The sequence below is a fragment of the Sphaerodactylus townsendi genome, linkage group LG08 (assembly GCF_021028975.2).
Source record: "Sphaerodactylus townsendi isolate TG3544 linkage group LG08, MPM_Stown_v2.3, whole genome shotgun sequence".
Classification (NCBI taxonomy): domain Eukaryota; kingdom Metazoa; phylum Chordata; class Lepidosauria; order Squamata; family Sphaerodactylidae; genus Sphaerodactylus; species Sphaerodactylus townsendi.
Window position 1 is genome coordinate 60,485,809 of NC_059432.1, and position 23,731 is coordinate 60,509,539.

A 23,731-nucleotide genomic window follows, 5' to 3' on the forward strand; every position below is an offset into this window, starting at 1 on the left:
CAAGTGGCTCCCTGTGCAGTCACAACTATGAAGATGGCACTTGCAGAATATAGTACAAAGCAAAACTTTTCAGAGACCTCAAAAAACTGTCATAGCAGTTATGTGAGATGGACTCTAGCTCATCCTCAACATCTTCCCAGGATTGCTGAAGAAGGCCATGGTAACACCTCTGCTCAAAAGACAGGCAACAACCTGTTCTGGGCAACAACCACCTAGTTTCAAACCTACTTTTTCTGGGCAAAGTAGCTGAAAGAGCAGTGACTGAGCAGCTTCAGATATCTGCAGAAGACTTGTCAGCACTTGAGCCACTCCAATATGGCTTTCAATCTGGCCATGAGATGCAGACTGCAGGGGTGTATCTACAGTAAATAGTGTTGGAAGAAAGAGATGTTATGCTGTTTCCTGCCTCAACCTACAGAGGGGGTTTTACTAGATAGCCAGTGACTAGATAGGGACCTAGGAATTGTCACCTTTACTCTATCATGCTGGTTCTATCCTTTGATGTTAGACTGATACTCTTAGGGACTTCCTTCCGGCTTCTTCCTCGAGATCTCTCCATCTTACTTTTACCATGCCTAGAGGGAGGATGGGTGCTCTGCGCATCCGTCTCCATCCAGCTAGAATAGGATAGTTAGTGAACCTATCACTCCACCTTTCTATCCAGAATGGAGTTCACTAATAAAAACTATTTTAATAGATTAGAAACTACAAATGACTCCAACTTTATATTGTGTTCAAAGCTCTCTCTCCCAAGCTTACACACACGTGCGTGCCCAGGTAAGCTTCGCTATGTTTTAGCCTCTGTGCCACTCTGCTTGTTGTGCAAGGGAAAACAACACGAGGTGTTGCTTTTCCCAACAAATAGCACCCAGGGCAAGCAGTGAAATTTTCATCCACCCCCCATGGAAAAAGGCAATAAGTTGACAATATGTCTGGAAAGAACACCTGCCCCCCCACACACATACACACACACAATCACAGAGCCTATCTGGGGCACCAGTCGAACACGCCCCTCACATGACACTTGAAACAGGCATCTGGAACATCAGCCCCCTCTGTTCCCCATAGGTACACCACTGGAAGACTGTGTTGACCATACTCACAGATTATGTCCTTTGACACGTGGATCAAGGGAGGTCAGCACTAGTAATTTTACTTGAGCTTTCAGCAGCATGTGACATGGACAATCATAATCTCTTGACCCACCACCTCACTGGCATTGGACTTTGTGGCTGGTCTCATTCATCCAAGGTCAGGGACAGAAAGTGGTACTAGGGAAGAGGACCTGAACCCGGTGCCCCCTAACATGTCCTTTCCACAATGGGACAGCCCTTTCCCCAATGCTTTTAAACATCTATATGCATCCCCTCACACAGCTTGTTCAGAGTTTGGGGCTGGGATGTCTTCAATATGCAAATTACATCCAGATCTTCCTACTGATGGCTAGATGGATGGGCACCATCCCAGATGTTTTGACTGAATGTCTGTGGATTGCGGTGGGATTATTAAAACAGAGCTGTCTGAAATTAAATCCATCTAAGGCAGAAATCCGGTGGCTGGGTTGGGCTGGGCTGGGCGGCTAGGCAACCCATCCATCAGCTTTCACCAAGAGCCTGGGGGTGACCTTGGATGCCTCCCTTTATTTAGAAATCTAAGTCACCAGTTAAGCTAGGTCAGGTTTTGTCCATCTCCACTGAACCCAGCAGCGTATACTATCTGTCCTGTCCTAATCTAGCCACACATTGGTCACTTGTAGTAATTGCCACACAGTAGTAGTAGTCATGCCACACAGGCTTACCCTTGAAGTTGCTCTGGAAATCTAGAATACAGCAGTGAGGATCCTAATGGAAACTCCTTGGAGGGCAAATATTCAGACTTTGCCTCACCAGCCATGCTGACTTTGGATCAAATTCTGGATCAGGTTCAAGATGTAAGTGTTTACTTTTAAAGCTCTAAGCAGTCAAGGACTCTCATATTTACAGAACCACCTCTCCTGTTATACCCCTCCCAGAGAGCCTTACTCTCTTCTTTAGACAGTCTCCTGGCAATCTCTGACCCAAAGCCCATCTAGCTGTCCTTGATCAGGGCCACAGCTTCTTTGGCTGGTGCCCCTACTTGACAGAACTCTCAGTCTACAGAGACCTAGGTCCTAACTGCTCTCTCTCCATTCCAAAGGTCCTAAGACAGAGATGTTCCCCCAGGCCTATGGTTGAGGACAGCTACAGATTCCATCTACAACCATTGTAACTGGTGGCCTGGCTTCTGAACCCCTTTCCTGCTCTTCCTCCAGCTCCTGTTTCTAGCACCCTCTTTTATCTTCAAGCCATGCTGCATATGTGGAGTTTATTTCTCCATACTGCTGAGAATATTTGAGCTAGATATTTTTTAGTTTTGGGGAGTTGCTGTAATTTTAGGTCCCGCATTTTACACTTACTGTATGTTTTTATGTAAATAAGATTTTTTTTACCATATTGATATTGCAAATTGTCAAGAAAATGTTTTCATCATCATGTTGTATGCTGTCCTGAGCCATGCCTAGGCAAGGGAAGGGCAAAATATAAATATAATAAAATAATAAAAACATTTGCTTGAGGCACTGGTGAGCTGTTGCCAGTCACTCAGTAGACCATACTTGACAGTCCAGTGATTTGATTCTGTATAAGGCAGGCTCATTTGTTACTTAGGCTTGTCCAAGTGAAATCTGTTTCTTAGTTACAGATATTCCTTATAATTTGTTCTATTAAAGGCTTTTCTACAACTCCATATCAGTCTATTTTTAAAAAAATTATCTTATAAATTCATAGAGGAAAAAAATGATGCTTTACTGTACAATTTCAAATGTGACAAATGGTTTCCATATGGCCCCCAACCAACTTTAGGCTGTTTCCCTTTCCACAGCTGCTTATAATGTGTCAGTGTATTCATCTCCATAGCACATCAAATATTCTTAAGCCAAGCATTAATTGAAGGAGATTATTTTTCCCTTTCTGGTATTAACATAATTCAACATAACATAATTCAAAATGGCTATTAACATATTGAGCTTTCCTGTGGTATTCTGAAAAGTCCTGTCAGACATGACACATTTCCTTGTCAGCATGCAAACTGTTGCTAGTAATGTGAAAAGCCCACATTGGAGAAGAACCACTGTGTAAGATGAAACTCAATAGAGAAGCTCATACTCATATCAACTCTCAAGAAACTGTTAATACTCAGAGTGAATAGGTGAATAGGCAATAGGTGTACCGGGTCATCTTTTATCTTAGGAACTTAGAGTGGAATGTGGGATCTCAGAGGGGAGATGATGGAGCTATGGATTCTGTTTTATCATTTGAGGAGTCTGAATCCCTAGCCACAGGTGCATGGTTGGCCTCTGTTTGAACACCAGAGTGGATTAGGGCTGCATCTCTGCAGCTCATCACTGCTCAACCTGTCCAAAAGCCGGGATATGAAAAACTGACTCTTTAAAGCTGATAACATCTGACAGTTCAGAATGGAGAGAACAAAGCAGAGGACTTGAAGAGGTATGACACGATATGGGTTAAGTATTTTAGCTAGTGCAGGATAATGCAGGATTATAACTGTTACCTGTCACCACCTCCAGCAACCTTCTAATTTCCTCTGAACTGCCACAAGAGGTCAGCTTTCACCAAGGGAAGAGAAATATGCATGTTCGTGAAGGCAAATCTAGTACCCCGCTTTTTGCTGCATCAAGCTGCTTACCACCTTTTATCGATTTGTGCTCATGTAGTCTTTTCAGCTCATAGTGTGATCAGCAATGACTTAGCAGAATGTTCAGTCCACTGCTAGAATTTATTATGAATGGAAGGAACACAGAGAAAGGGTATTGAGCACACTCCCACTGCCACAGACATCTCAGGACTTACCAGTGGCTGTGAGATGGCTGCACACAGGCCTGCCTCAACTGTGATGACAAGATTTGGACACTTTAAGGCCCCAATACAGCTGTAGCCAATAGCCAGCAGTGACCTTATACATCCAAAAGTGGAGTGTGGAGGAAAGGGGCTCCAAATGTGGCCTGCATCTCCCCTGATCCCGGACAAGATTGTTGACTCTTGTTTGATGTTGGGGGAATGAACTGAAACTCTCAGAGCAGCAAAGAAGAAGAAGAGTTGGATTTATATCCCCCCTTTCTCTCCCTGTAAGGAGACTCAAAGGGGCTTACAAACTCCTTTCCCTTCCCCCCTCACAACAAACACCCTGTGAGGTAGGAAGGAACAACAGACAGGCATTCAGTAGAGGGGTAGGGTGTGAATGCCTCGACAACAGGGACAACAGAGAGCAGAGCCTCAAAAGAGAACAAGCTAAGCAACACTTGACAAGCATCTTACAACTTCTGTTCCAAGGTGATGGAAGACTGAGGAGCCAACTGACACCTTACAGCTGTTAAATTATCATCACAACATTTTAAATGGCTTTTGATGACCAAGAGGATGGAGGAGTTGACCAATCCAAGTGAGGGACTAGATGGAAGTTTTTCCCACTTCATAGAGACAAAGTCAGAATTAAGTTTTTTTTCCGCCAAGATCAAGTGAGAATGCACCTGACATGGATTTGGGGTGTAGCCTTGGGAAGGGAGGGTTTGGGGAACAGAGATACCTCAGTGGGATATAATGCCATACACTTCACCCTCCAAGACAGCTATTTTCTCTAAGTGAAGTGATCTCTTTACTCTGCAAATTTGTTTCAATCCTGGGAGATATCCATGTTCTACCTTACCAGTGGCAACCACAATTCCTCCTTATTGCTTGGACTCAAGACAGCAAACAATATAACATCCAACATTGCAAAGATACAAATCACAATCCAATTAACAAAACTGAAAGAGATAAAAACACGATTTGCCAATTTAAAAGCATTCAGACTGAGAACACACAAAAGTTAAAACACACAGGATCAGCAAACTCACAACCAAATCTTGTGGATACATTCACACCCCAGCAAATGCTTTCTGCTGCCTTAGTTTCCTTCCTCAATATGGCAAGGGGAGATACTCTCCTCACCCATTCTGCAGGCCATTACAAGGGACTGGGGCCACCACAGAAAAAGCCTGTGATCTTGCTGAGACCATGTAAACAATCTTCAGGGAGGACACATTAAGGAACAGGCTGCCTGAAAAATGTAACTGGTGCAGGGAGTATTCTGGGAGATGCAGTTTTTAAGATAATAACCCACACTTTGAATTGGACCTGGAAGCAACTGGGTAGCCAGCACAGCTGACACATGAATAGAGTTATGTGTTCCCAGTGGCTGACCCCAGAGTCTTGCTACTACATTTTGTACCAACTGGAGCTTCTGAGATGTTTTGTACCAATTGGAACTTCAAAGATAGTCCCATATAGAGCTTGTTATGATAATCTAGTCAGGAAGGGACAGTAGCGTGAATCAATGCAGTCAGGTTGGCAGGTTCTAGGTAAGCACTCAGTTTGTGAAACAGATATAAAATTGTACAAAGGTGTTCCTAGCTACAGCGCTGACCTGATTATGAATAAGTAACATCAGTCCAAGAGCACCAAAGTTCTTAATTTTATCTGCCATGGAAATTCCACCTAAGTCCGATAAATCACCACCATCCACACATTCTGCCTTCCCAATTAACACTCCCTCCATCTTGTCTACATTAAGGTTGAGTGTGTTTACCCTTAGCCATATAACCACAGCCTTAAGACATAGGCTCAGGGCCCATTAAGAATACTAATCTGCTAGGAAATATGGGATTCTGGAGCTCTGCAGAAGAGAGAGAAAATGTGAACGATGGAGTTTGGGGTTCTCATAGCAAGAAAGAGAATATCAATAGAAAACAAAACAGCAGGAAATTGAGTCATCCCTGTATAAATCACTTAGGAGAGTGACTACATAGTGGCTAGACAGAATGCTTTTTTTCCTCAAAAGGCTTATTTGGTGTATTCTTTGGATACCATCCCAGTGAAATGATCAGATATTACAAAATGTAATACAAAAAGATAAGACGTCTCTCACTCAAGCAGGAGTCAACTGTCAGCGCTCAAATGCTTTCTAATATAAGTCCTGCACTTTTTATAATTGCACCTCTCTAACATTAAGCAGGGCAGTCTGATGCCAGAATGCTCCAGGTGGAAGGAAGCAATAGCATCTGCTTTCCACACGAATTGAATGTTTCCCTCCCCAACCACAAAATCTTCGGGACCGCATCGCCCCACATGTCCCTATACGGCCTCTTCGCTCTGCGGAGGCCAATCTACTGGTGGTCCCTAGCCCCTCGATGATACAGCTGGCCTCCACGCAGGCCAGGGCCTTTACGGCTTTGGCCCCGGGCTGGTGGAACACTCTCCCACCAGCTGTCTGGGCCCTGCGGGACCTTACTGAATTCCGCAGGGCCTGTAAGATGGAGTTGTTCCGCCGGGCCTTTGGAGGGACCAGCCGTTGATGGTGCCCCCCCCCCATGGCCTTTACATCAGTGCCTTTGCCATCTGGGGTTTGCTGATCTTCCCCCTGAAAGAGGGTTTGGAAATGGATCTGTCGGACGCCATTGCGTGTTAGTTTTAATCTTTCTACTAGTTTTTATTTTACTGCTGCTTTTAATGGTTTTAGTTATTTTACTTGTATACGTGCATTTTTATCTGTATATGTGCATTGTATTGTACACCGCCCAGAGCCCTACGGGGATGGGGCGGTATAATAAATCGAAATAAATAAATAAATAAATAAATAAATAAATAAATAAATAAATAAAACAAAGCTACCTGAATAACTGACAACTTATCTTACTGAAAGAGAAAAAAATATCTTATGGAAAGAGAAAACTGAAAATAGAGTTGGAAATCTATGATCTCCCAAGCAATTTTAAGGGAAATCAAGCCCCTGCCCTGTGTCTTGTGCTGAAAACACAAAAACAATTCAGCTGGCTCCTTCCATTTCACCCCCAATCCCACACAACAAATCAGTCATGTAAACAGTGGGCTTTCAACACTGTCATTTCCCATGCTTGTAAGTTCTGGTTTCTTGGGGGCTTTTTCCAGTTCTCCATGTGTTTTGCTCCCTATAGTAGTCAATGCTATATCACACAAGTTTATGACTAGCATAAAAACCTGTAGTTTGGATCTGCAGGGAAATATGCTGGATACAAACCTGTATGATATTGAATCAGCCATTAAGGGAGCAAAACACATATGGAACTGAACCCCTCCTCCCCACCCCCACCCCCGCTCCTCAAGAAACAGGAACTTACAAGAGGGGAAAATGAGAATGTGGAAAAGCCCAGTAATGGAGTTAAACCAAATGTTACTTTTTGAAATAATGGGGTAGTTAAAATTACTAGGAGTTATTATTGTTAAAAAAGCAATTGGGGATAAGAAACAGAAGTACAGCATTCATTTCAGAGATTTTTAAATTTTGTAAAGGCAAAAATTTTATTGCAGCTCTGAGAATGCAGCAAAGTTGATGCTCTCCACACATTCCATGCAATCATAACGAGAGAAGGGAGCAGAAGAGAGCTTTTGCCAGTAGTCATTTTCATTATGCAAAGTATCAGACAGCAAATGCTGAAGTTTCTTTGTTTTACAGCCAAGGACACACCTAGTATTTGCCTGCAAAGTAGGTAAACGTATCAAGAATATCCTCTCTACTTGCTGTACTACTATTCAAAAAAACAAACAGCTCTGTGTTCTTCTATCAAGCTACTGCAGTCATAAATTAAGTACATTCTAGAGAATAAAAGTACCATACTAGGAAGAATTTTACTCTTATCAAAATTTCCTAGGCTTTGGGAGCCAAACTGACCCAAATGCAGTGAAAGGCCCATAACAATTCACCTTCTACTGAAAGCAGCAAATCTTCCAGTAGCATTTACAGCTGCAATGTATAGGGACCCATTTATTTCCAGGTTATCACCTTCCACCCATGGCAGAGTAAAATAAAGGCTCAGAGTGACAGGAATCCACAAAAGATCTAATTTCTTCTTGCAATGGCAACACAGCTCTTGGGAGACTAGGCAATTCAGAACAGCAGCTAAAGGTGGGGGGAAAGACAGTGATCTGTAGACACAGGGGCCTTTACCTAGATCATTTGCTCCCCAAAAATAAGGAGTAAAGAAATGTGAATAAGGAACTGGGAACCAATTTCAGCCTCCTTGGTGCACACAGTATACCAGTCTGGAAACAAGAACTACGACAAGGATGACTTACAATACTTACGATCAGCCGGGACCAAACTGGTTGGCTCTCATTATTTTGAAGCAAAAAAAAGTGGGAAATAATTTTATTTGGACCAACCAAACTGAAGCTACCTGCAGTTTCTCATTACAAATATCGAGCCTTCTCATCATGTCCACTGAATCATCTTTTAAACAATGTATTGTCGAAGGCTTTCACGGCCGGAATCACTTGGGTGCTGTGTGGTTTCCGGGCTGTATGGCCGTGTTCTAGCAGCATTCTCTCCTGACGTTTCGCCTGCGTCTGTGGCTGGCATCTTCAGAGGATCTGATGTTGGGAAAGCAAGTGGAGTATATATCTGTTGGAGTGTCCAGGGTGGGTGGGGAAACCTTGTCTGTGAGTAACAAAGGCGGCAACCAGGTCAATAGTTGAGGGCATCTGAATAGAAGTATGAGTAACAATGAAGACTATAGCCTGGGAGTAACCCTGTAGATAGCAAGGTCACTGGTGTGAGCATCTGAATAGAAGTATCCTGGCCTTTGTTTCTTTTGTCTATGGTCATCCTGTGTTTGTGAGGAGCTGGTTTGACACAGTCTTGACCCTAGTAATTTTCAACACTGGCAGCCAAGTTCTGTTCATTTTCATAGTTTCTTCCTTCCTGTTAAAATTGTCCATGTGCTTATGGATTTCAATTGCTTCTCTGTGTAGTCTGACGTAGTGGCTTTCAGAGTGGTCCAGAATTTCAGAGTGGTCCAGGTGTTTTTAATCTTTTAAACACATCATCAATTGTTTTCAAATACCCAATCATAACTTATTAGTAAGTAAACATGTCCATAACACTGATTTGTTACTGAAAACTCACTTATTCAGTCATACTGGACACTACGTAAATGACACTACGCTCATAAGACAACACATCACATCAGCAAAAGATGATCTGGTTGTACAACAAGATATCAGCAAATGACAAGTACCACATACCTGGGCGACACACACCTAGTGTGTCAACCCAGATTCAGACACTATTTTCACAAATCAATTCAGATAATTTCTCTTTATACATGCAGGTATACAGATTTACTTTGCCCTACAGAACAATAAAAGATGGGATGTCTAGGGTTGTCATAAGACTCCCACAGGAAACTACCAAGTTAGGAGGGAAGCACAAAAATAGCAGCAGATTTTGTAAAATGAAATGCAGCCTGCTCACAAGTTGCTTTTTTCCTTTGCAGAGTTCCTAGCATATGTTTGTAAGTATAATCATGTATCCCTCATGGTCTGCTGTGGGAAATCAGCTCTAGGTTTTAGCGTTCTTTGCTAAGCATCCATTGTCAGCGGTTTGCCTGATGCTTAAAACAGAGGGAACAAAAATCTATAGTCAGCTCTTCAAAATGCAATGCGAGGTGAGTGCTTTGTTGATATGAAGGATTGTTTTGACAATCTAGAATACCCTCTCAGATATGATGAGGAAAAAAGGTGTAGGTGTAGGGGGAAAGTGGGAACTAGACGCAGCAATGGGGGGAGGTAAAGAAGATGACACAGGAAGAAATTTTCCCTCCCACGTAAGTCCTTGTGGGTCTTATATTAACTATCTAGCACACATATGCCAGAAAACAGAGAAAGTGAGTGGGCGAAAAAGGCAAGGTGGTAGACAGCATGAAATCAAGCCCTCACCAATCTTGGGAACAAGACAGCTGAGAACAAGACACCTTTACCTTTTAATACATGTACGTGAAACCTTACGTGCTTTATCCAGTTATGTCCTGTTTTAACACCCACTCTGTCCTGCATTTTGTTTTATTGATATGCCTAATAAAGGTCAGTTGAAGTTGAAGAAGTTGAAGCAGATGTAAGTGAAAGACATATTTATAATGTTTGCTTATTTATTATAAAAAAGAGTAATTTAATAAGATGACTGGTGGTGTTTTTAAGCTTTCAGAGACTGCAAGTCTGGTTCAAGTGTAGACAGTCCAGACTGTTGACTTGGCACTGTATGAGAAATCTTTACTTGGTTGGTATTGCTGCTGTAGAGTTTGGAATTACCAGTGTAGCTACCCCTTTGCTAACACAGTTTGCCGATGGTCTGTATTGATGGGAATTTGTTTGACTGCCCAAAACATTTTCAGTCCTTGACAGAACAACTGGTCAGTGATGTAATGCTCACAGGAAGGGGGGCGACACCCCGAGCAGAGCAGCAGTGGAGGTGTGGCCGGGCCATTGAGGGGGCATGGCGGGGGCATAGCGGGGCGTTCCATGACGGGGCAAGGGTGGGCAACGCCACGAGAGGGACACAGGGTGTGCGCGCACCGGGGCACAGTTTCCCCTCACTCTGCCTCTGCAATTGATGAATGGTTACTTTTTATTTTAAATGAGCTCACAGGCATCAAAATGTAGCACAAATAATGATTAACGTGCAATACAAAATGTTTCTGATGGAGAGAATTCTCAATTGTGCTGGATCCAAGTATGATCAAGGGATGCCTAGCTGCTCCTCTCCCTCACCATGACCTTATCAATGGCACTTGGGTTGGATAAATTATTTGGGAGTGACTCCTCCTCCCTGTATTTTCTTTGCCATGTCCTACTGAAGATCCTAGCAGTTCCTTGATGCAGCTCTGGGCCTTCCCTTGCTGGCAGGGATGTGGGAGGGGCCACAGAAGACAACTGATGGCCCCATAAGAAAGCTGCCAGGTGAGCAGCAGATCCTTGAAGGCATTTCCACCTGTTACCTGAGATGGGAGGGGGTGCAGTAAGACAGGTAGTAGATGAAACCCCTCAGGAGCCTCATAGACAGAGTGAGGGGGAGGATGGCTGCCATGAACAAGAGCTGGGGGGGGGGAGCCACAGGTGGGGGAGGGTGGAAATCTGCCCAAGCTGGATATCTTTGTGAGCCCCTTTCAACAGCTTTATGATCAACAAAAACAGTTAACTCTTCTGGCACTGAACTCATCACTATACAGCTTGCCCACAGAGTGATGCTTAACTTTCTGGGGAAATTATCAACATTTTCTTTCTTTATTAGTAGATCTATAGAAGTAAGACCTCTGGTTTTTTGTACCCATCAAGGGGCATAACACTAAGAAAGAAACTTTAATGCAATAATCTACATTTAGCTTGCAAGAGGGAATTCTAAATGTACTTGTGCTTTGCTTTGCTTTTGTCCTCATATGAGCTTTTGAAAAGAAGTAGTTTTGAACAAAGCCTAAATTCCATTATGTTTTAATTAGAGAGTGGATTCCAAAGCATAGCACATGCCAGAGAAACTATTCATAATAGCAGGGGGAAAATCATAATAGCTTAAAGGCATTGAATAAGAAATCTATTATTCAAGGAATGCACTGTTCACACTTTCTTGATATATTTGTGAGTACTTGCAATCAATAAGTAGCAAGCAACTTTATTTACAAAAACAAAAAAACCCAAATATGCACTCAAGGCCTGTCTTTGTACCAAATCAAAGCACCATCCTATCTTTACTGTTTTGTTTTGTTATGCTGGATAAATCTTTTGTGACACAGGGTATTGTCTTTTGTGACACAGGATATTCAATGAATATACTGTTAAAATCATCCTAGGGGAGTATACTGTAAAGATATAGAATCTGACCTGCAGGGTTTTAACAATATTCACAATAGTATCAGTATTCATAGCTTAGCCATGTGATGTAAAAGAGGAAATACTCATTAGGGTTCATTACAAAAACAGCAATGATGAAACATGCCCTGGAAAGCATACTCCCGAAATCACAAAAAACCCTCCACCAAATTGTTCTACCAAAAATCATAATGACCAAAAATGAAATTTCTACCATTCTGATATGCACAGTGATTAAGGAAGGAAATCTGCTTTGTGTGCGTTTTTAAAATTAGTTTTAAATTAGGAAGGAATGGGAAAGCTTTCTCACTACATTTCCCCCTGATTCAGTTCACCATCATGGATTGCAGTAATATAGATTCTCTATATATGAATTAGTGCTGCCATCTATAGTTAGTCACAGGTCATGCAACAGGCTCAGTTCAATCAAGGAGTGCTCCATCACATTTTCCCCTTCACACTATTAGACTTCATAGAGACAATCAAGCAATTTCTGGTCAACCAATACATCTAAATGAGGAAAGGAAGTGCAGAGGGGCACAGGCTTTGCGTAAGAGGCAGCTATGGTATTTAACAACAACATTACAGCTCTATGCAACCGCTCAGAAGAAAAGTATGCTGGCTCTTGAAAAAATCCAGGGAGCTGAGATCAAACAAAGGATGCTCCGGCTCAGATGCTTTCTGAGCTCAAATGTATTGCTGGTTGATTAGTCCTGCACTGGTGGTGTAAAGTGAGTGCTAATTCAGCCAACAACTTTATTCATTCATTTTAAACATTTATGTCTCTGCCCTTCCCATAGCTTAATATTCAGTTCACAGCAACTAAAACTATAATTACATATTATACAACAATTAAAAAAGTATCCAAAACAAGAAAAAAACATAATCCACAGTCAGCCTGAACAAAGCTACTGGTAAATTAACACAAGATTAAAATAAATTGATCTGAAATGGTATTAGTCACATGTCTTCTCAAAAGGGAATTATCTGAAGCTGGTAGGAGGAAGCCTTCCTCGCTCTACAAGGGAGCTCATATCATAAGGAGAGGTTACAAGAAAAAACACTTCTGTGCATGTTGATCACAAATGGCTAGACTCAGAAGGGGCACTGACAAGAGGAACCAAGCAGCTGATTGGAGCTTACATGCAAGCTTATAAGGAAAGGGCAAAATGTGTCAGAAAGAAAAAGAAATTTAAGAAGAATGCATCAAAAGACAGCCAACCTTCTTTTTGAATTAGACAGATTCTCAAGGGGTTTGCTCATGAGAAATAAAAATTATTCTGAGTGGAGTTCTACTGATAAATGTCCCTGTCATTCATACTGCAGACTCCACCCAGCCTAACAGCCATACTGCAGACTCCATCTAGCCGATGCTTGTGACATTCACAAAATCCCTTTCTACATGACATCATATCACTATTGATTGTATTAACTTGAAAAAGAATTAAATTTTCTAAGTTATGAAGTATTGTTGTTTGAGTATTTGGGAAATATCTTTGCAGTAGAAGTACAGCCTTGAATGTAAAAGGTTGAATCTCTACATCAAATAAATCAATACATTTTCACTGCAATCCTAAGCAGGGTCTATTCAAGTCAATGGGCACAGACGGGTATAACTCTGTTTAGGTTTGCACAGTCAGTGTGCATAAACTCCAGTAATTTGCAAGGCGCCCCAAACCAATGCGCTCAAATGTGAACAGGACACATGTGACTTATTCATCAGAGAGGCCAGCTGTACCTGGAGAAGCAACTCTTTTTCAACCACTTCTTCTGTCTTGCTGATAAGCCGTTTCTGCAACGCATGTATTTTCTGTATCAGTTCGTAGGTACTTGGGTCACTAGCCTGCATAAAATAAATATAATTTTAATCATAATCTGCCGTGTAATATGTGCTTGATTATTTGTAACTGAAAAGCAGAATAGCTTCTGGACCAAGAATGACCAAGCATCTTACAGAAAACAGCTAGATTTCACAGCTTTATTCATTTCCCTAGCAACATGAACAGTGGATGGAAAAAGAAAAATACAAAAGGCAATGCTAAAACCATCAGAGAGGAATGTTACCATTGTTCATGCTACCAACATGGACAGTATTAGGCTCATATTGCTCCCATCTAGACAGTCATAATGGTATGCATATGTACTTTATTTAGGACTTGTCATTTCATTGTTTCAGTGCTCAGCAGGTAACTGACAGATGATGAAAGATCTTGTTCACAGTCACATGATCTGTTATCATCATTAGGCACTTTGCCTTCTGACTAGTAGTTTTAACACCAATTGCTTGTGGCATTCATACTACATTTTTATACTTTGGTACTTCTAGAATTCACAGGATGCAAAAAGATATGTGATCAGAATGCTACAAAGTAACTACCCTCATCAATTACTACCAGAGGTGGCACTTGCATGGAAAACTGTGTTGACATGCATGTTGTCCCAGAACAGGATCAACAGTGATCAACATTAGAGTTGTCTGCCCTGGAGCATCTGGCAATTGGCTGCAGAGCCGCCTGTTCAGCCTGCAAATGTTGAGCCATTGCAACTCAGTATGTGAGAACTCTACGATGACTGTAAGGTCCCAAAAGCAAAGGCATTTGTATAGCAATGCAAACAACGATTAGGTTCTCCAGCACAAACAGAAAATCATTATAGAGGGAAGGGAGAAAATATTAGGAAATTACATTTTTTAATTTATGCCGTGTTAGTTCCATGGTTTTGAAAAATAAATGAACCTTGTAATCCATTTATATAGACACCTTACAAGTGTTCCACAATAACAAAATATGAACTGCCCAGGTCACATTGTTGCAGGTTTCCTAGAGTTCTCCTATCTCTGAGTACTGTTGTGTCCAATCATTTAAAAATATTAAGAACTGAAAAAGTGAGATTTTGTGCCAAAGTGCCAAATTTATAGAAAATGAACCAGCTATCATAGAGACCTACCGCTATCTGAACTACGTTGCAAATTATTTCACTTGTTTTTTGCTACCTAGTAGGTGTTCAAGCTGTTCTAAACCACCTCAGCTACCAAGAACGCAAAGGTATTATTGCCTTTATCACACACATACTATCCAAGTATCCACCATGACAGATGGGAGACAGGAGGGAGAGCCTAAATAGATGTGGGAGAAGAATGCATGCCCCATGCACAGAAACACACTGTGCATGGAACCACTGCTAGCTGAGCAACTCTCACTGCAGGGTTCTGCAACCTAAGACTCTGGAGCTAAATATGGCTCCTTTAAAAAGAAAATCATTTTTAGGTATACTGGAGGGATAGGAGGGATGTTACAATAATCAGCATGTGAAGGGAATGGAAAGAAAACATTTTAAGGGACTAAATATGTGTTATAGAAAGGGAAATGATGGACAAAGGGAAGACAAGTTCAAGAACCAAAGGCAAATCTTGAACTATCACTCAGAACCTCAGTCAGGAATGGAATGGGCTGCTCAAGACCCAGAACTGCAATTTATACTCTCTGATCAGGCACCAAAAAAGTTTGAACGTATCCCAGGGAATAAAAACCTTCTATGATTGCCAAAAAGTAGTGTTGGCAGTTATGCTGAAACCCCACTGGCCACTGGCAGCTGTCTTCTCCCTTCCCCCTCCTCTCTGCAAAGGTTCTAATTCTGCAAGGAGCTGAAATCCCTGCAATAATGGATTGCAGCCATTTGCTAGCAGAGAATCTCCAGCAAGCTCTCCCATTTGTCTGTGAGAATGCCTCACTGTTGCCCTAGAAACCACACATACTGTGCATGAAGAGGGTAGAAGACAATCCAGCTTTGGCCTTCAGCAATGCAGGAGCGAGAGAGGGGATTTAAGCAGCTCTCAGTGAGCCCGCCAGAGACCAAACCAAGCTAAGTTGGGGGGGGGGGGCAGCGGTTTGAAAGAAATTATCCATTTTAAAAAATAAACCTAGCTTTTTAAAAAGGTTTAGGATTCACATGTGGGAAACAGACCACTTAAAGTTTAAATAGCTGAAACCCAATAACCTGAATACCTGTTTGGGTTATCAGGTTTTTCACAATTCACCTTGGGGATTTTCCCACGTTTTTGTATTCGACCCCAAAACACACACACACACATGCTGAATATGGCTTTTTGGGGGTACGTGATTTGGGTTTACCAAATCACCAAGCCTAATCTGATCCGCATGATAAAACCTGATTCTCATAACTCCAGTATCCATGATAAGAACATAAGAACATAAGAACTAGCCTGCTGGATCAGACCAGAGTCCATCTAGTCCAGCATTCTGCTACTCGCAGTGGCCCACCAGGTGCCTTGGGGAGCTCACATGCAGGATGTGAAAGCAATGGCCTTCTGCTGCTGCTGCTGCTCCTGAGCACCTGGTCTTCTAAGGCATTTGCAATCTGAGATCAAGGAGGATCAAGTTTGGTAGCCATAGATTGACTTCTCCTCCATAAATCTGTCCAAGCCCCTTTTAAAGCTATCCAGGTTAGTGGCCATCACCACCTCCTGTGGCAGCATATTCCAAACACCAATCACACGTTGCGTGAAGAAGTGTTTCCTTTTATTAGTCCTAATTCTTCCCCCCAGCATTTTCAATGAATGCCCCCTGGTTCTAGTATTGTGAGAAAGAGAGAAAAATTTCTCTCTGTCAACATTTTCTACCCCATGCATAATTTTATAGACTTCAATCATATCCCCCCAGACGTCTCCTCTCCAAACTAAAGAGTCCCAAACGCTGCAGCCTCTCCTCATAAGGAAGGTGCTCCAATCCTTCAATCATCCTCGTTGCCCTTCTTCTGTGAACTTCTTTTCTATCTCTTCGATATCCTTTTTGAGATGTGGCGACCAGAACTGAACACAGTACTCCAAGTGCGGTCGCACCACTGCTTTATATAAGGGCATGACAATCCTTGCAGTTTTATTATCAACTCCTTTCCTAATGATCCCCAGCATAGAGTTTGCCTTTTTCACAGCTTTTCACAGCTTTTTCACAGCTGCCATGAATTGAGTTGACATTCCCATGGAACTATCAACTAAGACGCCCAAATCCCTTTCCTGGTCTGTGACTGATAGCACTGACCCCTGTAGCGTGTATGTGAAGTTTGGATTTTTTGCCCCTATGTGCATCACTAATTTTACATTTTAGCTACATTGAACTGCATTTGCCATTTCTTAGCCCACTCACCCTAATCTCTATCAAAGGGTCCCACTTGGAGCTAACTTTCAGCAATCCTTTTTGTGGTTCTTTTTACCACCTCTACATAATTTTGGGTATCATCCTGCAAACTTAGCCACCACACTAGCCACACCCCCCTACTTCCAAGGTCATTTTATACTTGAATAGGTTAAAGGGCACTGGTCCCAAAACGGATCCTTGGGGGACAATTCACTCCCTTACATCTCTCCATTGTGAGAACTTCCCATTTATACCCACCCTTTGTTTCCTGTTCCTCAACCAGTTTTTAATCCATAGGAGGACTTCCCCTCTTATTCCTTCATTGCTGAGTTTTCTCAACAGTCTCTGGTGAGGAACTTTGTCAAAAGCCTTTTGGAAATCCAAGCAGACAATGTCCACTGGTTCCCCCTTATCCACATGTCTGTTTACACCCTCAAAGAACTCTAGTAAGTTTGTAAGACAGGACTTGCCTCTACAAAAGTCATGCTGACTCTTCCTCAGCAGGTCTTGCTTTTCTACATGTTTAATAATTTTATCTTTAATGATAGATTCTACTAATTTACCAGGAACAGATGTCAAACTGACTGGCCTGTAATTTCCTGGTCCCCCCTAGACCCTTTCTTAAAGATTGGTGTGACATTGGCCATCTTCCAGTCTTCAGGGATGGAGCCTGATTTCAGGGATAAGTTGCATATTAATGTGAGAACATCAGCAATTTCATGCTTGAGCTCTTTAAGAACTCTTGGATGAATGCAATCTGGGCCAGGGGATTTGGTAGCATTTAGTTTATCAATGGCTGCCAGAACTTCTTCCTTGTCTACCACTATCTTCGCTAGTTCCCTCGGATTAGCCTCCCTAAGAAGCTTGGTTCAGGTGCAGGAATGTTCCTCACCTCCTCTTGGGTGAAGACAGATGCAAAGAATTCATTCAGCTTCTCTGCAATCTCCAAGGTCATCTTTAGCACACCTTTTGTTCCTTCATCATCTAACGGGCCTACCGCTTCCCTAGCTGGCTTCCTGCTTTTGATGTACTTGAAGAACTGTTTGTTGCTAGTCTTGATGTTCGCAGCCATGCGTTCCTCATAATCCTTTTGCCTCCCTTACAGCTAACTTGCTTCTCTTTTGCCACCATTTGTGTTCTCTCTGGTATTCTTCATCAGTTTAGTTGGACTTCCATTTTCTAAAAGACATCTTTTTTTTTCCTAATAATTTCCTCAACCTCCCTTTGTTAACCATGGTGGCTTTCTTTTGGACTGGGCGCTGCCTTCCTAACCTGCGGAACACATTCCAGCTGAGCTTTTAAGACTGTGTTTTTAAATAACCTCCAAGCACCTTGGACATTTTTGACTCTCTTGATTTTCCCTTTCAGCTTCCTGCGCACTATCCCCCCTCATCTTTGAGAAATTTCCCTTTCTGAAGGCGAATGTAACTACATTAGTAGTTGTCACTTGTTCGCATGCTGAGATACTGAATCTGACAGCATTGTGGTCGCTATTCCCTATCGGCTCAACAACACTGATTCCCTGCACCAGGCCCTGGCACCCTCATAGAATTAGATCTAGGATCACCTCTCCCCGGTTGGTTCTACAACCATCTGCTCTAAGCCACAGTCATTTAGCATATCCAGGAATGTTCTCTCCTTACTATGACCTGAACATGCATTTTTCCAGTTTATGTGGGGATAGTTAAAATCGCCCATTACCATGACATTTTTGCTTTTGTTGGCCTCTAATTTCTTTTTTCCATCTCAGAATCCTCTTGTGCACTTTGGTCAGGGGGACGATAATATATTCCTACTGTTAAACTATGCTTCACCCCTGGTATTGATATCCACAGTGCTTCTGTAGAGGAATCAGCTCCCCCTGCATTGTCTATTTTATGTGACACTATGCTCTCTATGATGTAGAGGGCCACCCCACCCCCAATACGCCCTGTCCTATCCTTCCTGTAGAGCCTGTAACCTGGGATAACAGCATCCCACTGGTTCTCCTCATTCCACCATGTCTCTGTGATGCCCACTATATCAATGTCCTCCTTCAAAACTCTGTACTCCAGCTCCCCCATTTTAGGTTGAATGCTTCTACTATTAGCATAGAGACACTTTGTATACTCTGTCTCTGTACCTAATCTGGGATTTATGTGCTTTGCCCTCAAGCCTTTTGTAGACGCTATCACTTATCACATTGCGATGCTCATCGCCGGTAGGTGGTTGATTTAGAAAAGACCCCCTCTCTGTGTGCATCCCCAGGGATTCTGTCTTCCGAACCGAAGTCACCTCAGCTCCTGTCGGCTTTCCCCCAAGGATCAGTTTAAAAGCTGTTCTGCCACCTTTTTAACGTTGAGAGCCAGCAGCCTGGTTCCTCTTTGGTTAAGATGAAGCCTGTCCCTTTTGTACAGGCCTGCCTTATCCCAAAAGGTTCCCCAGTTCCTGACAAATCTGAAACCCTCTGCCTTACACCACCTTCTCATCCACGCATTGAGTCCCTGTATCTCCGCTTGCCTAGCTAAGCCTCTGCGGCGTGGAACAGGTAGCATTTCGGAGAATGCTACCTTGGGGGTCCTGGATTTTAACCTTTTTCCTAGCAGCCTAAATTTAGCTTCCAGAACCTCCCGGCTACATTTCCCAATGTCATTGGTACCAATGTGGACCACAACTGCTGACTCCACCCCAGCACTGTCTAACAGCCTATATAGACGAAGCGTGACATCCGCAACCTTCGCACCAGGCAGGCAAGTCACCATGCGGTCATCACGCCTCTCACAAACCCAACTCTCTATATTCCTAATGATCGAATCACCCACTACAAGGAGCCCTCCACCTCCCCGAGGGGTATCCTCAGTGCGAGAGGATATCTGACCACCAGCTAAGGAAGGGGTCCCATCTAAGGGAGCATCTTCCACCACCTCAGACTGGCACCCTCCGTCACCCAGACTCTCATTCTCCATGACATCTGAAGAGATGTCACCTTGGGAGTGGGACCCGGCTGCTAGGTCCCTGAAAGCCTCGTTGGTTGCCCTCTCTGCCTCTCTCAGCTTCGCCAGGTCTGCCACCTTGGCTTCAAGAGAACGCACACGTTCCTTGAGTGCCAGGAGCTCATTGCAGCGAGGGCACACCCATGACTTCTGCCCTAGTGGCAGATAGTCATCCATGTGACACTCAGTGCAAAACACTGGAAAGCCCCCATCCCCCTGCTGGCTTCCTGCCTTCATAACTAATTTTGTTTAGATATTCAAATATTGATTTTAATTAGTGCCTCCCCGTTAAGGTTTCTATACCTTCTACTATCCCTTAAAATATGTTCTTACGGCGCGCGCCGCTGGTTCCAGAGACTAACTGAAAAGGTTTAAAAATGTGAGAAGCCCCACCCCTTCAGCACTAACTGAAAAGATTTACAAAAGTGAGAAGCCCCACCCCTTCAGCAGCCTCTCCCAATCAGCAGCCCTAGGACAAGGAGAAAAAAGAGAAACCCCCTGTTTAAAATACACTGTTTAAAAGATGTGGCTTTGAGAAAAGCCCTCTGTAAAGAAAAATCAGAGCTCCTCAGCCCTTTCTGGCCCACTTCTCAGCCCTTTCTGGCCCACTGCTGTTCTCCACTGCTCCTCTTCTCTGCTGGTTCCAGAGACTAACTGAAAAGGTTTAAAAATGTGAGAAGCCCCACCCCTTCAGCACTAACTGAAAAGATTTACAAATGTGAGAAGCCCCACCCCTTCAGCAGCCTCTCCCAATCAGCAGCCCTAGGACAAGGAGAAAAAAGAGAAACCCCCTGTTTAAAATACAAGTTTAAAATGTTTAAAATGATAGGAGACAATTTTATTATGAAATGTGTGGGATGTCCTGTTCAGGTCAACTTTCATCAGGTCAAAGTAAATATTTAACCCGCAAATATTTACGCAGTACATCCAATCATTCACCATTTCATTTTTAAATTAAACAATCATCTCTTTAAAATAAGTGATAGATACTGCAGTTCAGCATCAAACATTCCATTTGCTTTCAAAGAGAAAGTGCCAAAATATAGTTTAAACTTAACATTAAAATGTCTGTCTTGGTACCAGGCAAGTCCTTGTAGCCAAAACATTTATTTGAAGGTCAGCCGAGCATCAAAATGTATGCCAAACAGAACTTTCATTTTGCTGGAGTAAAATTCAAAGGTGTCATTTTACAGGGTTTTTTTTTCTTGGTTTCAATTTGGTAGCTAAGGAATTTAAAATGCTTATAATTCCACATATATAATGCTAGATTTTGTACTCAGGTTCATTGCCCTGAACTTACATCTTCCCACTCTGCTTTATTTGAACATCTTTGTCCTCTATTTGCATCTTGGAAATTAAAGGGGTTATTCCTTCTCTTATGCAGAACCTTCTTTGAACAATTCTTCCATCTCTTTGTCCACGCTAACCAACTCTCTCTCTCTTTCAGTCTCATTCTCAGATCTATGTCTCACCTTCAGACCTCTCCATTCTCCTTAGGTTTTGATCAGTTCTTATTTTGCAAGGCTTTCTACAATCACAATGAAAAAATAACCCCAAATGCATTATGCCTTTCTGCTATTAAACATCATAGATCCCATGGAAATTTTAACCTTTCTTTTCTTCTTGATGTCAATTTGCATAGCATTAAGACAAAACACACTTTGTACCATGCAACTGATATGGACATCTGTGCTGTCTGACATCTGGCATAATGCAACACTGTACCTCCAGTTTTCTCCATCTGTGAACATTCATGGGATTCTCCAGCTCTTCCTCCAGGGCTCTACAGCGGGTCCTTTCTTTCAACAACTCTTTCTGCATGTGATAAACCTCCTGCCTTCAAAGACAGCAAAACAGAGAAAGCACCATGACTTCTGCAAACAAACCTCACACCAATATACCTATAAACCATCCTGTTCAATGAAAAGTAAGCAAACTTTAGAAGTTTGATGTAATAAAGAAAACAGAAAATGAATTGTTCAGTTTGGTATTGGTCAACATATTTTAAAAACAACAACAAAGCAAGTAAAAATGTAAAGGTAGTCCCCTATACAAGCACTGGGTCAATACTGACCCACGGGGGTGACACCATATCATGATGTTTACTAGGCAGACTATGTTTACAGGGTGGTTTGCCATTGCCTTCTCCAGTCATCTAAACTTTACCCCTAGCAAGCTGGGTACTCATTTTACCATCCTTGGAAGGATGGAAGGCTGAGTCAATCTTGAGCCTGAACCTGGCTTTAGTTTGGATCAAACTCAGGATGTAAGCAGAGCTTGGACCACAGTACTGCAGCTTACCACTCTACGTCATGGAACTGTGAGCAAGCCAATACTGTAGGAAAAATGTCCATGTCACATGTCTTCCTATTAAGGTTAGCTGCTTTGCATAATATGACATTAAAATATGCCAAATTCATGTTACATTCATGTTACATGAATTACATGAATGTATATACCGAATAATGTAATGTGTATATTTGAGCAAAGAACATTTTCAACCATATGTCTCCTACCCGGCCAGAAGTGCACATTTTCTACATGTAAGGTGTGAAGCAACTCTTGGAAGGAATGGCAAAATCAACTAATGCTAACAGTAGTAACCCTTAGAGCAAATGATAAAACAGTCTTCGTTAGTAGTTCTATCTACAGTTCAGGATTTCATTAGAATACAGATTTATCTGTGCCATAATCACAAATTGTTTTCTGTAGTATCATATACTTGGATGGCGCAGGCTAGCCTGAACTTCTCAGATCTCAAAAGCTAAGCAAGAATTCACTGTAAGTCAGCTGCAACATGACTATACTTTCCACTATCCACTAACCCAATGCATTAAAGCAGAAGATTTCAAAATTTAGCATTCATCACAGCCGGAAAATATATGTCACACCTTTAAGCAACCTGAGAAGCAGACTCCCAAAACAATATAAGAAAGTTAAGATTCAAAGAGGCTGAAAAAGTCATCGAAGACAGCACCAAGACAGAATCTTTTATATATTAACCCTAGGCAATACATCTACCTTTCTCTATAGATATTATTATATTCTAATAGCAAAGTTGGCCAAGTCTCTGGATACTTAAATCTAGTAACTGGAGTTGTGAATACAGATCAACCAACAAACCTAAAAAGGGCCCCAGGTTTGCAGAAAAATGTGCAATCTTTTAAAAAAATTGGAGGGTTTAAAAAACCCAAAAATGATAAAAGCAATGCCTCTATTTTTCAGCAATGGATTCTCTCAGTGGCTGTTGCTAGGCAGCTTCAAGATTCCAGGCTTCAGTTTCTATGAATAAAAGAAAGGGGAGGGTCCTTTTCAGGTCTATTTTGGCCTTTCAAAGAGGACTCACCTGGCAGCAGCCTTTGACAATACAAAAACAACTTTGATTTCTACAGTTATTCCTGGCATTTCTAATTTCAAGCTTGCCATACAGTGCATTTCTTAAATATTTCAGACTGAAATCTTTTGTTTTCTCAGTAGGGAGTGATTTCCACGAAATTCAAGTGAGATCTACTTTTAGTAAACATGCTAAAGATCATATTATTTTTAATTACTTACAACTTGGGAGGCTGCATTTGTAGATAGCTCATAATGAACAGTGCCTCCATTGTAGGCAGTGAAAAGTTTAATGAAATTTTGCATTACTTTACCAGTAGAAATCTACCCAATGAAAAGTAATACATTCACTGTTCTTTTGTTCTTATAGTGTGGGGTTCAGAGAACAATTCTCTCCAGAAATCCATGTAAATGTCGGTGACATTTACCCACAAGCACAACTCTTACTTATCAAACAGAACTAAAACCTCCTTTGTCAAACCACTGAAGTACTAAAACCTACAATCCTTTTCTTCAACCAGTTTTCTTA

General features: G+C 42.1%; 1 protein-coding gene across 3 annotated transcripts in view; it reads right to left on the minus strand.

The window, feature by feature from the left end:
* Positions 1-23,731, minus strand: part of CFAP58 (cilia and flagella associated protein 58) — a 121,826-nt gene that overhangs the window by 45,781 nt on the left and 52,314 nt on the right. For all 3 annotated transcript variants that reach the window (XM_048504922.1, XM_048504919.1, XM_048504920.1), the window contains exons 14-15: positions 21,595-21,706; positions 13,483-13,587 (exon numbers count right to left, since the gene is read on the minus strand). In XM_048504922.1, coding sequence (XP_048360879.1) covers positions 13,483-13,587; positions 21,595-21,706 — 217 coding nt within the window. The remainder of the gene's footprint in view (positions 1-13,482; positions 13,588-21,594; positions 21,707-23,731) is intronic.